General features: G+C 39.8%; 1 protein-coding gene across 2 annotated transcripts in view; it reads left to right on the forward strand.

Moving 5' to 3' along the window:
• Positions 1-16686, forward strand: part of TBX15 (T-box transcription factor 15) — a 103011-nt gene that overhangs the window by 46512 nt on the left and 39813 nt on the right. For both annotated transcript variants that reach the window (XM_032302932.1, XM_032302933.1), the window contains exons 2-4: positions 8939-9152; positions 14203-14304; positions 16041-16212. In XM_032302932.1, the coding sequence (XP_032158823.1) occupies positions 8939-9152; positions 14203-14304; positions 16041-16212 (488 nt within the window). The remainder of the gene's footprint in view (positions 1-8938; positions 9153-14202; positions 14305-16040; positions 16213-16686) is intronic.

The raw sequence follows: 16686 nt of genomic DNA on the forward strand, positions 1-16686 counted from the left end.
GTGCATAGTAGGTGCCAGGCACTGTCCCCGGTACTGACGATATAAGAGGAATAATGCAGATGTGTTCTGAATTAATTGCTGTTCTCTAAACCTGTCTGGTAGACTTTATTGCCGTGTCTCTGCCATAAAGTTCCCCTTTCCTGGAAGATCCTTCTGCCCCTTTCCCCCATTTCTGACATTTTATTGCAGACATCTTTTCATTAGGCCCAGAAAGGACCCCTGGGCTGAAAGAGAGTCTTCTCATCTCTAAACTTCCATAGCATTTTGTTGATGTTTCTCTTAGATGAACATGAAAATGAGCATTTTATCTATCCATTTTACTGTTTTACTATTGATAAGGTATTCACATACACATACATGCATGCTGTGTTAGACAGTCACACAGTAGGTACTAATGATGTCCTCATTTTACAAATGATAAAACTTAGGCTTCAAGATATTAAGTGACTTGGTAGAGATTAGACAGTTGGAAAGGAAGAGGTGAACTTTAGAATTTGTTTTTTGAATTCCAAATTCCAAACCCCAGTGTGCCATGTGCCATGTTGGATTTTGACTAATCTATTTTTATTAGATTATTGACCCCTCCTGTCTCCTAAGTGTTTTTGTAAGTTCCTGAGAACATAGATCATATCTTATTCAGTGTTGTTGCCCTCATAGTACCTTACACATTGGTAGGTCTCAGTGAGTTAATCAACAATTATTTGCTGAATAAATAAGTGATTTATCAAACAGATGGATTTAGAAGATTATTGGGGAGGTCGTTATATATTTGCCAGCCATATAGCTAGCTCTCTTACAGTCTTTCAGCAAGATGACTCTCTATGTTTGGCATGGTACGTTAGGTTTTAAACTTAGTGTAGCTGGTGGTCTCTTGCATATAATTTGAAGAGAATTTTGTGTCCCTGGTTGTGCTCAAATGTCTGTTCTACTTACATGTTTCAGATCTCCATCTCCAAGGGCACTGTCTCTGGAAGTTGAATTACACTTATTGTTGGCGGTTTACTTCTTCCCCTTTTGTGTATTAGCACGTATTTGTTCATTTATTGGTGCTCAATGAGAATATGCTAACAAGGTATAAGGCAAGTTCTTCTAGGGCCTGTGGGGGAAGGGTTCCTTCTCACTTCATGGAAATGAAAGACCACTATGGCAGATGACTTATGGTGCTACAGCAGTGGTCAGGGTGGTGGTGGGAGGTTAGAAGTAGTTGTGGTTGCAAAGAGCAAGCAACCACTGGCTTGGGGATGAACTAAAGTGTCACTTCACCCAGAAAATATGCCAAGAGCCTTAAGGAGGGGACTGTGTTGATAGCTGCTGGCTCAAAATTGACTGGTAAATCTTGAAGACCACCCAGTCAATTAGGATCAACTTTTGGAGGACCTCTGGTGTAAGAGGTATTTAGATAGAATATTGCCATGTGGCTTGTGACCAATTTTTCATTTTTTTGTTTATGCATTTTCCGTGCTTTCCATCAGGAGTATTTTCTGAACCAAAGTCAATCTCAAAAATTTTAATTTTATAGGAAGAATGAAATAAAATATTTATATAGGACTGTTCTAGGAAACACAAGACCCATACTTGTCTTCATTTTTTCTTGGTCTTCCTGATTAACTTCATCACTGGCATATAATCTTATATGTGAATTTCATACTGTATTGTTTACTAATACTTTCACATACAATGTGATCAGATGAATCCTCCTCAAATATAGATATCCATTTAGGACTATCAAAAACTCTTGGGCCATGAACTGTGACCGGAGTTAAGCCTAAATAAATCAAATTCTGCATAAGTAGGAACTAATTCAGCTGCCTTTTCTTATCTTTCACTGCGGTCATTACACATTTCTCAAAGTCCAAACATTTTCTGAGTACCTTCTAATGTTTTGCTTATGGTCTAGGCTAGAGTGAAAGAGTGACTTGACATTGACATTGATCTTCAGTGACCTGTCACCTTTGGATGTTTTACCCTGGGGGACTGGGGACAGGAAGTGAAGTACAACAAAAGGTGGTTTTTTGTACTTGTGCTTACTTATTAAATAATATTAAGTCAGTGAAGATATCTCAGATGTTCCTGAACACAACTGCCTGGCTCCTGAGGCAAAATTCCTGTCTGACTCTGGCTTGAATTTTCTCCTCTCCCCAAAGAACTGACAATGCTTTAGTTCCCATGGATCTATCTCCTGACTGAACAATCTGAATGTTAGCTCTGCATTTCCAAGTTCAGTGCGGGAAGCACCCAGCTCTGCAGGACTCGTTCTGAAAATGAGGAAAGACTGTTGAGTGGGAAGAGCATCAACTCTAGTGTCAGAAGGACTCAAGTCCCACTATGACTAGTTACATAATGTGAGAAAGCCTCTCAGTCTCACCAAGCCCCAGTTAACTCCTTTACAAAATGGCAACAGTAATGGCTACTTCATAAGGTTTTCCATGAAAATTGCATGAGATAATGTATGTGGAATATCTAGTGTAGTGCTCATAACTTCTCTTCCTTTGTTGCTTCCACTTTCAAAGTATGCTGGAGCATAAGAGGCTGAACCTTTCAAGACATTGAGCCTTTGATCAACAAGAAATAGATACAGAAATTACTGCTGCCACTTCATTGCAAAGCCTCTTTAAAAGGCTGAGTTCTCAGGGATGACTTTGGGTCCCTGCCTCTGGTTCTGTGTGTCACTGAGACAGATGCTGGTTGTCAGGTGGTGAGTGCTTTAGGCAGCTGAGAGATATGTGCTTTTTGTCTCCTTAATTGGCTTATTGGCATGGGAATTACAGGCTTCGGGTTACCTCCCCCCTTTTCCCAAATAGAACTTGGAGGGCATGGAGAGCTCAGATACTTCATTCCATCACCAAAGTCATCTAACAGTCTTGTTTGAATGTTTGCTATCATCATAATTTTACTTTAATCCAACCTGGGTTATAGTTCATTCCATTGACGCTCTGGACTGGGTATCAAATTTGGGCTCAGTCCGTACTCGAGTCCGTGCCAAGTGCTCTGCTTCTGCCATATTTAGAATTACTCTATGAAAAATTTCATCACCAAATTTTGCTAAGCTACCTGATAAAATCTGACATCCCAGAACCAATTTCCACTGCAGAGATCCTCTAGAAATAGGAGTTTACTTGAGCCTGGTGCAGAAAGTGCTGCCTGGGTTATAAGCTTCTGATGTCTGCCCTGGTGTGAATGGGAACCCTTAGATGGCTGTGGGAGTCTTGGTTTTGGAGACTTCAGGACTTAGGAAATAGACCAAGGAGTGGCTGCCCCACCCGTATCAGATAGGAAGTACCACTCAGTATAGTCATGTTCCAGTTATCAGTAGGAAAAAATGATTGTTTGATTATCATCTGGGTTGTGTCTTTCTCCTTTGTTTCAGACTGGTTTCTTCCTTGGAGTAGCCAAAGTCCAGGCTTATGGAAGTGGCACTGTACATCTAATCTCAGAAAATTCTGCATCTCTTATCTGACTACAGTAGTCTTCTGTGACCCCTCTCCCACACTGAAACTGGGCTGTTGTATATCATTCATATAGAAGATGTGACAAAGCATTAAATTCAGCTTGGGGAATTCACAGTTTAGGAAGGAAGTCAAAACTATCATCACCTCCACTTAAAAAACACTTTGGTATAAAGAAAGCAAAGTCTAAACTCCATATTATGGCACCCAAGTTCCTCCTGGAATATAAATTCCATGTGGCCAGAGATTTTACTCCCCCGAGGTCTCAAGGATCTAGAAGAGTGACTGGCACATAGTAAATGTTAAATAAATAGTCATTTAGTTGAGTTTGAGTTGAACCTGACTTCCCACCTTTATGTCTTATCTCACCTCTCCCCTTCCCTTATGTATTTTAAGCTCTGGCCATAACAGTCTTCTTGTAATTCTCTAAAAATGCCAAGTCCTTACTGGTGCTATTCCCACTAACTTGAATTCCATCCCCCTAAATTCTTTGTGTGCCCATATTGAACTTCTATTTCAAGTCCATCTTCAAATTATACCTTGAGAAGTTTTTTTGATCCCAAATCATTGACTTGCTTGCTCTTCAAAGCTCCTTAATACCTTGATCCCATATCTATTGGAACACCTATCATAGCCAGTCTTCTTTAACAGTTTGTGTGTCCTTTCCTATGAAATTGGATTGTGAGCTCCTATGGAGCAAGAACCTAGTTTCTCTCTCTTAGTCTCCTACTATATAACCTGATCTATACAAAACAGAAACATTTGGTGAAATAGAAGTGGAAGTAAATGTAGTCTCATGTGTCTGCAGTCCCCAGGAGGTGGAGCTGATGTAATCTGGATTTTGGTTTCAATAATATATAAAATGGAGATAATAATAATGCTTAGATTTGTTTTATTAACTAATGTTATGTATATAAAGTCTTAGCCGAGCATCAGATACTTAGTAAGTGTTTAATAGATGTTGACCATTAACCCGTTGGTTGGGATAGTTCTTGTGGGGTTGTATTTGTCTCATAGTCCTAAGTCACTAGCATTGTTATTAACAGAATTGTTAATTTCTGTTTTTATCGTAAAGCTATAAATGTAATTTTCTAAGCAAGGAGATATCTTCCTCCAGTCCCTAATAGTAAAGATAAGGAAATAGTAATAGATAAGAAAATAGTAAAGATACTGAAACTGAGGCTCTGTGAAAAGAAATGACTCTCCATCACCCCACTCATGGTGAACAGCAGAGCCCAAGGCATAAATGTGTTCTATTCACTGTAGTAATGAATCATTCCTCAAAATTATTAGTTAAGTGGAGACAAAAATTGCCTGAAAGACTGTGAAATCTGTTTTAACAGTGTCTGGTTTTGATATTAAGTCAAAATACACATAAATTAGGCATTTTCTGTGCATGCCAACTAACTCAACTTATCATGGTTGAGTTGCTGTTGTTAGACTTGGTGGTCTTTAAGCAGCACTACTAATCCATCCAGTAAACATTAGACTTAAGAGGGACTTTATAGCACCTCTAATTAAATGTGTATGTGCTGTGTTAAAATGATTAAGGATAATGAGGGCCAGAATAGTTATGTGACTTGGCCAGGATCAAACATATTAAGCCATTTCATTTGTAAGGATGGTTATAGTAGTTGAGGGTTATTACAGAATTGCTGGCTCTTTTGGCTGGGGTTGAGCCCAGTATGATCTTGGGAGAGATCTGACCATTAGATCAGGAAGCAGAAAACTTACCTTCTAGGTCACGTTGTTTTTAGTTTTCTTAGTCTCAATTACCTCATTTATATAATGAATATAAAACTATGCCATTTTTACCCCATCAAATGGAAGGATATATTAAATGATGTGTAAAATGTAGATGAAGGAACTATTTTCTTATTGCTATTATTTTGCATGAATTGAGACTTGAAAACTTGCTGTAAGCTAAACCCAACTTTCTGTGGGAACTTAGTGTTACTGTGTCCATTTTATCAACATGAAATATGTCAGAGATAGAAAACAAGTGACACTATGAGCTGATGGTTAGAGTCTCTTGTTTAGGGTTTTTTGGGATGGTAATAGACATGTTGGTTTGACTGTATGAGTCATACGATGTTCTCCAGTGACTTGTAATTTGGATCCATGCAAGTTCTCAAGTCTTCTTTAACTTCCTTAGTTATATATAACTTTATCATTTATGTTCTTGATTTGCCAAAACTTCCCTGTTCAAATGCTGTCCACAAGAGACATCTGACAGCCAAGAAGTCTTTCTGAGTTCCTGAGTTTTTTTGAAGGCAGGAAGTTACAAATTGTGGAGAATAAAAAAGCTTGAAAACACAGAGGTGTATTCTGATATTCAAGGCACTGGTTGTATTTCTAAATGGATCCTATTTGATTGAAATAATCTGCATTTCTTATATTCATGACTTGATTATGCATTCTGATTACTAGCTGGAATCAATGATCTGGTTAGCCTAAATATTTGATATGACTATGATTTAGAAACACATCTTACAAAGGACTCTGTTTTATTTTTACCTAAGGGGTTGGTCTTAACCCTATTTTAAGGGTATTATAGGGTAGCTTACTTTATGTTATTGAAAATGTGAGCTGATGCCTGTATTCTGTATATAAAATCACTTGGACTCTATTTTGTGAGGAAGTGAGAATCTAGGAGCACAGAGCACTTCCAGGGAAACAAATAGCTGTGTCTGAAAATCCTCTTCACGGGCAAATCCTGCCTCTGCCTCCACATCTCGTCCAGTTCTTTTCTAGTAAGCCTGAGTTCCCTAGGATTGTTCCAGTTTTCTGAGATCCCTGTCTTTGCTGGATTCCTATGAAACATCCAAGGCAATATGCAGTGGTGTGGAAAATTATGTGGTAGTACTTGTCTTGGTTTCTATTTGTGAATGCACTCAGTTTCCATTGGTCCTGTAAATACTTTGAGGCAGAGCCTCATTTTGCACTTTGGTATTTCTCAGGATCTAGCACAGTGCTGGGCACATAGTAAGCACCCAATAAACACATAATTAATCAACACTAACTGGGAAACTTCTCAAGGTCTGGGATTCTGTTTCAAATTATCTACCTGGTACCTCATATAGGGCCACATGCTGATAGGTGCTTATTGATTGATTTGATTGAAACTATAAACAGAATGTCCACTGGTTTCTTTAACTTCTATGATAACGTGAATCTGAGCCCTCAGATGTTCTTCTCATTTAACTTGTCTTGCCCAAGCAGTTTTAATCTGTTGCTTCTAATTGAGGTTGCCTGGGTTATCCCTGAAAGTTGCATTGGAAAGTATGCATTAACACTCTCCAAGTCCTCAGTGGTAGAAGAGATTATAAAAGTTTTCAGCTCAATCCTTCTAAATGCATGATAAGAAAATAGGTTTGTCCAGGTGATTCATTATTAAATGAACTAAGAGTCCACTTAGTGTTACACTTTGAGCTCCCATTTTATTTCAGATGACATGGTGTGTTAAGAGTAGAGTCTCTGGTTTCCTCATTCTCCAGCCATAGTCCCCATTCAAATCCCAACCCGTTTGACCCCCGTTGAAAAGTTATCAGGTAGCATAGTGATACCTTTCCCTTCCCTCCCTATTCCTAAACATTCATTGGAGAAATCACATGTCCAAAATTTCTAGCTTTTTCATATTCGTAGCACATTATGGTAAGCGGATTTCATACCACTTTGCTCCCAAAGGTAGGACAAGGCTATTTTTTAAAATTCTTGCTTTGAGAAGTTTTTGAAAAGCTCACAATACTTGGGGCAAGTGAGGAGCTCTTGGCATGTCACAGAAACAGTGGGATTTGGGAATCCATGTCTCAGGGGATCAGAATTCCCGTGTTTGGCCAAGTGTGTGATGCTGATACTATGGCTTTACAGAGGAAAGGCATAGAGGATCAGGCGAGGATGGAGATTTATCTCTCAGCAGCAGCAACTTCCATGTTAGATGGGCAGCTCCACTTTTCTGTGCTTGAAGGATACCAAAGTTAGCCCCTGTTTAGCACCAGGTGTAAGATTGTATGCTTGGACATGTAAAACACACACAGACACACAGACACACAGACACACACACACACATACACACATATGTATATATATGTGTGTGTGTGAAGATGGTGACTGGACTAGTGATTGTGGATAAACTAGATTTGGGGCAGTGACTTCCCTGTCATTTCGGAGCTTGTTTCAGTTCTGCAGTACCCTGAGTGTCTTCAGAAGTGAAGGGTGGGGAACTGGGGAAAAAAGTGGAAAGAAATGTCACTTTGCTCCCTGTGAGCACTGGCAGCTTTGTGGAAGACTTGCCAGTGATGCTGCTTGGGTTTGAGAGAGGAGGACATCAGGGCTAGAAGGAAGGAAATGGGAAGGTCTTGCGGGATGGGTTTTCACAGGTCTAGAAACCTGCTGCAGGTAAGTGAGGATGGCAGCAAAACGGTCTGACTTTCTGTCCCACCCTTCTTTATCCTGCTCTTATCAAGGACAGATGCCCTTCTCAGGCTTAGTTTGCAGTATCGTTTGACCTAAGAAGACTAATCTGAGTTTGGAAAATCTTAGGAGATAAGATTCTTGGCACCAGGCCTCTAAGAGTAAAACGCTTTAAAAATTACAGTAAATTCCTTGGTAAATTTGACTCCAGCCTTCTCTATCACGCTATGTATCCTCCCCCCCACCCCCCCAAACCCCTTCGTGAGTATAGGAGACACAGGAAGAAAGGACCATCTGGCACAGCATGCCAACTTTTTATTTGGTTGCTCTCAATCCTACCTTCCTGTTTGGATCACCCCTCCCCTCTGCTCATACTTCAGAAACCAATCAAGGTGTCTCCTGAACTCATTTATTCCCTTTGTTTCAACCGCCTTCTTGGGTAACTTTTTCCATATGCCTTACAACAGACATTTTTTTTTTCCCTTTTTCCATCCAAAATGACCTGATTGGACTCTTAGGAAAAGCCATTTACTCAAATACATGACAAAGTGCTTCTAAAGATCCCAAACAACTTTTCATTACTTTTGATGACCAAGATATATAAACAGAGAAAAAAAATTGCTCTGTTTAAAATTTACTGGTGGATGGGCAATGATGCTTAGTAGTAGAACATTAAAGAATACATTATTAGCATTGAGCCCCAGCCCCCACCCCAGCCCCCAGTGAAATTGTCTAGATTTGGAGCTGTGATCTGTAATTATTATTACTATTTTTTAATTTGGCATTTATTTTATTGTCCCTGTTTGGCTTCTTCACTTCACCATGGTGACATTAGTACTCTTTATGTTGCCTGTTGTGGACCAGTTTTGTTCAGCTGTTGCTAAAATGCCAGATGTCATGTTGGAAATGCAAAACCTAAAAGATGGTCGTAAATCTCAAAAACAAACCATAAAAGAAATAATAAAATACCCTGAATGCTGTGCTCTGGAGCTTCCCAGCTTTAAGTCACCAAAGCAGGGCAGTGGGGGTGGGGGAGGCTCAGCAGTTTCTCACCTAAGACTTGATTGTTTATCTTGCAGATTCCGAGCAAAGCACTGGTTCAGACTCTGAGGTGCTCACTGAGCGGACTTCCTGCTCCTTTGACACTCACCCTGACTTGGGCTCTGGTGCTGCAGGCCCTGTGCCTGCTGCCATGTCTTCCATGGAAGAGATTCAGGTGGAGCTCCAATGCGCTGACCTCTGGAAGAGGTTCCATGACATTGGAACTGAGATGATCATCACCAAAGCAGGCAGGTAAGGACAAGTTCCTTTGGATGGCTAGATTCCAAGAATGGAGACCAAAAGTAGGAGCTGTTACACGGTTTTCTTTTCACTTACTTGTGGTAGGTAGTATTGGTGATGCCAGAGCTACTTGTGTTCACTTTTCTGCATAAGGTCATCTTGGTAAAGTGATCTTGAGTTTACTGTGATTTTGCTGTTTTCCTCCAAGGGCAATTCCAATGTCTAAGTCACCTCTACACTCAAAGACATTTTCTGCCTACAAATGTATATCAGCCCATATGGGAGATTGATGGTACATAAGGACCACATGGTAGATTTCCAAAGCAAGTGTTACTTCACCATCCAGTGTTTTTTGAGAGAAAAAGCTTGCTCCCCAAACAACAGCTTGCATCTCCTAAAGCATTAAAAGCAGCCAAGTGGAGCTCCTAGGTGGCTCAGTGGGTTAAAGCCTCTGCCTTTGGCTTAGGTCATGATCCCAGGGTTCTGGGATCAAGTCCTGCATCAGGCTCTCTGCTCGGTGGGGAGCCTTCTTCCTTCTCTCTCTCTGCCTGCTTCTCTGCCTACTTGTGATCTCTGTCTGTCAAATAAATAAATGAAATATTTAAAAGCAGCCAGATGTTTTTATAAGAGGTTATTTTTTGTTTGTTTGTTTCGTAAGAATAGGGCTTGGTACATGTCTGAGCCCTTCTTACTGATCTGTGTGTTTTATTGTTGGCTTGAAATTATTGCAAAACTTTAATGGCAACCCATTGGAAACTTGCATAACTATGGAGGATGATAAAAGTTTTTAAAATACAGTTTCACTTGAAATAAACACTTTTAATTAAGCCATTCCTTCACTGGCATCTTTCAGTTTTCCATGGTTAGGCATCTGTTTTGTGCTGGATGCTCAAAATATATTATGTCATTTAGACATCACAGGAATCCTCTGAGATAGGATATAATAATCCCATGCATGGATGAGGATGCAAAGGCTGAAAGAGGTTATTTAACTAAATTAACTAATTAGCTAAAGTCACGGATAATAAAGGGCAGCTTCAGAATTCCACACAAATCTGTCTAGGTCCAAAACAATGGTCTTAACTGTTTAAAATTCTACAGTGTTAAGAAATGGGTGTAGTTTTTGCCCCTTGGATTAAAACTGAACATTGTTTAAATAAAAATAAATTTGGACTAAGCTTTTGAGTATATAAGAATAGTTAATTAAAGTAAAAACAGTTATGCTGTTTTCATATTTTCAAAGTCAGTCTACGTAGTCTTATGTCATGGGGACCAAAAAGACCCACCCGATTGGTCATAAGCTGTCTTCATGAACATGGACATTTAAAATAAAAGAGCATTTGAATGCATGTAGAGAAAGCTTCCAATATAATAAGACATCACAAAAACATGAGGTCAAAATGAACCTGAAATCTTGTTCATTTTATTTCTCCTTTGGAACTTTCTTTCTTCTCTAAGTTTTGGTGGTGAATAAAATCAGCAAAAGGCTTCTTAGGAGGAGCAACTCTGAGGGGGAATTATTTCCAATACCATCTCTTTCTTGTTGCTTGGGTTTCAGTCTACTTCTGGTCTACATTTTGAGATCTTATGACTTAGACGGAAACAGCAATTCAAGGAAAAAGTTTGTATTCTTTTTAGTTTTTGACAAGGGGGTTCATTTGGAGAGAGGGGAAAATATTACTTTTTTTGCCTATGAGATTTTCTATTTTTTAAATTCTAGGTTCTCACTCACTACAGGGGGTTTTGTGTATTCCAGTCAATATCATTTCTGATATCGTTCCCTTGTTCCTTGCACTTCTGTGAATTCAATTCACCCAAACACATTTTTCACAGGTCTCCTGTGACCTTGTTTCATGATTTGTTCTGCAGTGTTTTCATCTCCACATCTCTTACTTCACAAATTCAGTTGATACCTACCTGGATATACCCAGATATTCCCAGAACAAACATATAAAGTTTGTTCTTTTTTTTTTTTTAAGATTTTATTTATTTGACACAAGTAAGGAGAGAGGCCAGCAGAGAGAGGGGAGAGCAGGCTCCCTGCTGAGCAGAGAACCCGATGCAAGGCTCGATCCCAGGACCCTGAGATCATGACCTGAGCTGAAGGCAGAGGCTTAACCTACTGAGCCACCCAGGTGCCCCTAAATTTTGTTCTTTAGTCATATCCTGTTGTTGAGGTTTAGGTATGTTATTCATTTCTCCTTAATGGGATTGCTTCAGCCTTTGCCATTGTTCCATGTAACTCTGCTCAAGAAATTCTGGAACAACTCAAGAACATACAAAGAAAGACTTCTCTTCTCTGACCTTTCTTCCTTCCTTCCTTCCTTCCTTTCTTTCTTCTTTCTTTTTTAAAGATTTTGTTTATTTATTTATTTGTCAGAGAGAGAAAGAGAGGAGTGAGAGCAAGCACAGGCAGACAGAGTGGCAGACAGAGGGAGAAGCAGGCTCCCTGCCGAGCAAGGAGCTGGATGTGGGACTCAGTCCCAGGATGCTGGAATCATGACCTGAGCGAAGGCAGCCGCTTAACCAACTGAGCCACCCAGGTGCCCCTTCTCTGACTTTTCTTCACTTCCTCCCAGTTCCTCAAGTCTGTTTCTTCCTTTTCACTTCCTTTCTCTTCCTTCATAATGTCCTTATCAGTTTTAATCTCAATTTTTATTTTCTTAGTTACATAGTTTTGTATGACTCTCTGTTCCTTTTTCCTGCTGAGATTTTCATCACCATCTACTTCTCACTCCCTAAACTGTCATCCTTCTGATTCAGAACTACTGCAGGCTACTCAATCTTCGAATGTACCAACATAATCTGTAGAATCAGCACCATGGACAGAGGTGCTTGTAGGGATTTATGGGTTTGGAAGACATAAGAATTGGCCTAAATTTAACCATAAAATTAAAACCAAACAGATCTCATTTTGTGAATATGAAAGATTAATTTTTCCCTAGGGTGTTATGACTTCACTTGATATTCTGTGCTAAAATGCTGGCAAAAAGAAAAAGCAACTTTTGGTAAGTTTTTAAGAAGAGAATTCAAATGTAGCCATAGAATTTCAAAGCAGGAGGGCACTTTAGAGATTATATAGCCCCTTTTCTTTGTTTCTTAGGTGATAAGGTTAAATAACTTTTCCAAAGTCACACCTCTCATTCATTTAGAACTTGGGTATTGGTAAGAAACTGGTAGCTCTTCCACTCAAGGTTATGTGGGTGTTCCAAACAAAACAGATATTGAATTTAGAAACACTTAACCCTTTTTCTTGGAGTCATGAAGAAAAGACATTCATCTCTTGCAATGTGACACAGCCTCTGTAGATGTCTGAGAGGAACCACATTTTCTTACCTCAGGTAGCAAGTGAGAGGACTTTCTTTCATCCCTGGAAAGGTCCTCTCCAACCATTTATAAGTATAAGGCAATCATAAGTCATTGTTATTAAGAAGGTTTAAATGTTTAAATGTAAATGTATATACATCAAGATTCCCAAATTTTTGGAGAGAATTAACATAGATCAAATTGCTTACTCTGTAGTGAATGCCAGATTTAGTGATTATGAGAAGTCCATCATGGGATTTCATTAGCTCACCATAAGACTAAAATATAAGGCTTTTTAATTAAACTTGTGAAGCTAGAGGTAGAAAATCCAGAATGATATACCAATAGAAGCTTCCGAAAAGTTATAAAGTAGGAAGAAAGGAATGGTTGTATATTATTCTTTGTAAATACTTAAGAACTAGCCATCAATCCTATAAAGATCTGTAGTCCCTCTTGTGCCTTCCTCCAAATAGGATTAGGATGCCACTGACCTACTACCATAGGACACTTGCATTTTGATTGCTTCTGGTGAGCAGTGCAGTGTGTGGCTAGCACAGAAAGCCCCTCACGTAAACAACCAGGGCATATATGCAAGATGGCTGCCTGGGGTCAGGGTATGGTCTATGGCCGTGAAATGGAGCAAAGCCAATTAGGCTGTATGTGGATCAAGCCTGTGACCTTGACCTCATTAGCACCGTGCTCTGCCCAGCTCAACTAACTGGCCCCAGATGGTTAAGCTTAATGCAGCATTTTGTGTACAAGTACCCTAGAGCACATTCAGGCAATCCACATTTTTTGAACTGAGCACTTTTTATGTCTGACTCCTAAATGAATGACATACAAAAGAGTTTGATGTTTCTCTTCCTTCTTATGGTTAAAGAAGAATGGAGAATTTTATTCTAGACCCTTGAAACTTGAAACTCAATACTTGTCTGGGTTGCTCCCTCTCCTTCTCTTCAATTATGAGAGTAGTTGTAAAGTGCCATATCCTGACCTCACTTGCTTTGGCAAGTTTAACAAGCCATTGTGGTAGAAACAAGGTACTGCCCAGAGGCCACTAGAATTCATTTGGTATTTGCTCCCTATTCCCCAGAGTCCTCCTTCTGACACATGTTGACAGCCTGAGAACTTGCAGAAATTTTTCTACAGTTTTATGTAGTAAAAAACCCTCAACTTTGTTGGTCCTTTGCTTGGGGGAATGGTAGCCTCTTCCTTTTTTCTTCTTTTCTTGAGAGATTACTTTTACATAGACTCAATTAGTCAGAAAACATTTCATCATCACCTGTAATCAACTGTGATAAACTACTTGACTTATGAAAGTCAAGTAGCTACTTGACTTTGATAAGCTACTTGACTGTGATAAGCTACTTGACTTATGCGTATGAAAGCATAAGTTATTCAAGTATGTGAAGTGTAAGAGTGTAAGTATTTTCAAGAATGGTATAGTCTGACAGGAAATGTGTGTGTGGATACCTAATCACATTAAAGATGAACTAATAATATAAATGAGCACTTCGAGTGTATGAACCATCCAATAGGTCAATTTAAGTTAAGAAATGGTGCTATTTCAGCAATGAATACTTAGCATATTTTATAGTAATAATTTCCAAAGTAAAAAAAAGCAGCCGACTTGGGAATTAGAGGCATTGGACTTTGGTGTGCTTAGCGTTCTTGATAAGAAGAAACTCTCTAAACTTCTATTCCTGCGACTTCTGTCCCTCTGACTGTTGAGTTTACTGCCTATTTCCCTTCACAGGAGGATGTTTCCTGCCATGAGAGTGAAAATCACTGGCCTGGACCCACACCAGCAGTATTACATAGCAATGGACATTGTGCCTGTGGACAATAAAAGATACAGGTGATGATGACTCTGGGGTTTGGAATTGCGGACATCACCAGCATCCCAAGACAGTTCTTTAAACTCATTAGATGAACTATTTTTATAGTGCCCTGTATGATGCACTATACAGGGAACAAGGAGGGGGGATATGCCAATAGTCTGTAGCAAAGCACCATGTAGGAAGTCGTCACTCATGATTGGAAATCAGGACTTAGTAATGGTTTTGTCTGGAATCCTCCCTATGTCTCTGGACAGAGTGGGACTGTACAGTATCTGCCAGGGTTGCAAAAATCAAATGGATATTAGGTCTAAAATTAATTCACTTGACATGAAAAGTGATTAACATCTTGAATGATTTGGTTTATGAAATTGCTGAACGAGTTGAGATGATTTATTTTGGAGAGGCAAAGGAGAAGTGGACCAGTGCAGTATATTTAATCAAATACCTAATGAATCACGGTGTGGATGATGGAGGGGAAGAAGAGAATTGGGTAAGATTTCAAGAAGAACATTTAGGAAAGGAGAATTATTGTTTATCAATATGGGTTGTGAGCCAGTTTGTTAAATAACCTTCCTTCAAAGTCATTACAGTCCAACACAATGTCTGTGTCCCTTGGATGGCTTACACATAGTTCTTCTCTGAACAAACTGTGGCTTAATCTGTCTCTTGAGATGTCAATCAGAGCAGTGAATCATGGCTCATTTTTGAAATGTTTGAAATCTTGGCCCTGAACTTAGGAGGTAGGTTGGGAGAGATGAATGAATGGGAAAGATGAGGACTAGTAGGGTAGAGGGAGAGAGCTGGCCAAGAGAGAAGTAATATGGATGCATGACTTAAGACAGGAGATGTTTCAGGTCTGTTTTAGAGGATCTTGTGATTTGGACTGTGTGCCTCTGTTCACTACCATCCAGGTCCTGTGTGGTCCTTTATAAGTTGAGAAGCAGGGAAATACCAGGTCCATAGAATGCTCTCTTCAGAACTACAGGGCAATTGGAAAACTCTGGAAAACTGACCTCCTTTGCAACCAACAACATATCATTTCCAGAGGCTTTGTGGGAAAGTCATGATGATGATGATATTCAAAACTGGGTTCAAAGAAACACTAAAACACTAACTGGGAAGACTCTGCAGTGTTTCTGGGAATGGTTGCACTGAGGCAGAGACACTCCGTTTTCATAGAAATGCCTCAAATTCAGCTTCTCAGTAAGGAAATGGTTAATAAGTGAGAGGCTTGGAGGGTCTCTGCACACGGCTGTGTTTTATAGGACAATATGGAAGATGTTTTTAATAAGGAACCAAATCCTGAACAAGTGGCCCACGGATTATATGGTTTGCATTTGAGAGGTGAAAGGTTGCAGTAAAATACCTTTTCCATAGCTAGACACGTGGGCTCAGGATGCCTGTGTGCACACAGGGGTGCAAGGCAAGGAGAAGAGAAGAAAGAAAAAGGACTGTGAGAATGTTTTCCTTGTGAGTGCTGCAGCTTTGATCATTCACCACAACCCTTTGCCGCCCTCCCCCACCCCACCTCTTTCCTCTTTCTCCGTTTTTTTTTTTTTTTTTCCATCTCCATCTGATTGTCTCTGGTCCTCTACCCTACTGCTTTTCTCTCTTTTATTCTCTGTTTAATCCCGACTGTTTTCCATCTTGTCATCTCTCTGTCTGTCCCGACTCCTATCTCTACTGGCTTTCTGGGCCTCTGTTCCCTCTCTGTATCTGTCTCTGATCTCTCCTCTCTCCCTCTCTGCCTCAGATACGTGTACCACAGCTCCAAATGGATGGTGGCTGGCAATGCGGACTCCCCTGTACCCCCTAGAGTTTATATACACCCTGATTCTCTAGCTTCTGGAGACACCTGGATGAGACAGGTGGTCAGTTTCGACAAACTCAAGCTGACCAACAACGAGTTGGATGATCAAGGACATGTGAGTCGAAGAATCCCATCCATCTCCCTCTTTCCCCCTTTTGGCTCTAGAACTGACTAGCCCTAGGCTTTTTCAAACAGGTAAAATAAGAAGCTCTGTGCCACTTGGAGTCATTTTAAGTAAGGAGGCCTATAAGTTTTTTCCCCCCCTCTGGTGAAATTTCATTTATTACATATCTCACATGGAGCAAACGTTTGCTGGACATTAGGTGGTGTTTATCAGACAAGAGTTCTCATGTTCTAGGAACCCACGGTCTAGTTGGGGGAGGGTTTGAAGAGAGAAACACAGGACAAGCTTAACAATGGGAAAGAAATCACAGCAGTCAGCAGAATAACTCACATGGCGATAAATTCAGAGAAACAACTGAGTGACAGTTTAGGCTGATTTGTCAAGAAATTTATGCATTTTTAAAAGTAATTTATGCATTTTTAAAAGAAGAACAGGTCCAGGTATAATTAGAACACTTGATTTTAT

The sequence above is a fragment of the Mustela erminea genome, chromosome 10 (assembly GCF_009829155.1).
Source record: "Mustela erminea isolate mMusErm1 chromosome 10, mMusErm1.Pri, whole genome shotgun sequence".
Taxonomy (NCBI): domain Eukaryota; kingdom Metazoa; phylum Chordata; class Mammalia; order Carnivora; family Mustelidae; genus Mustela; species Mustela erminea.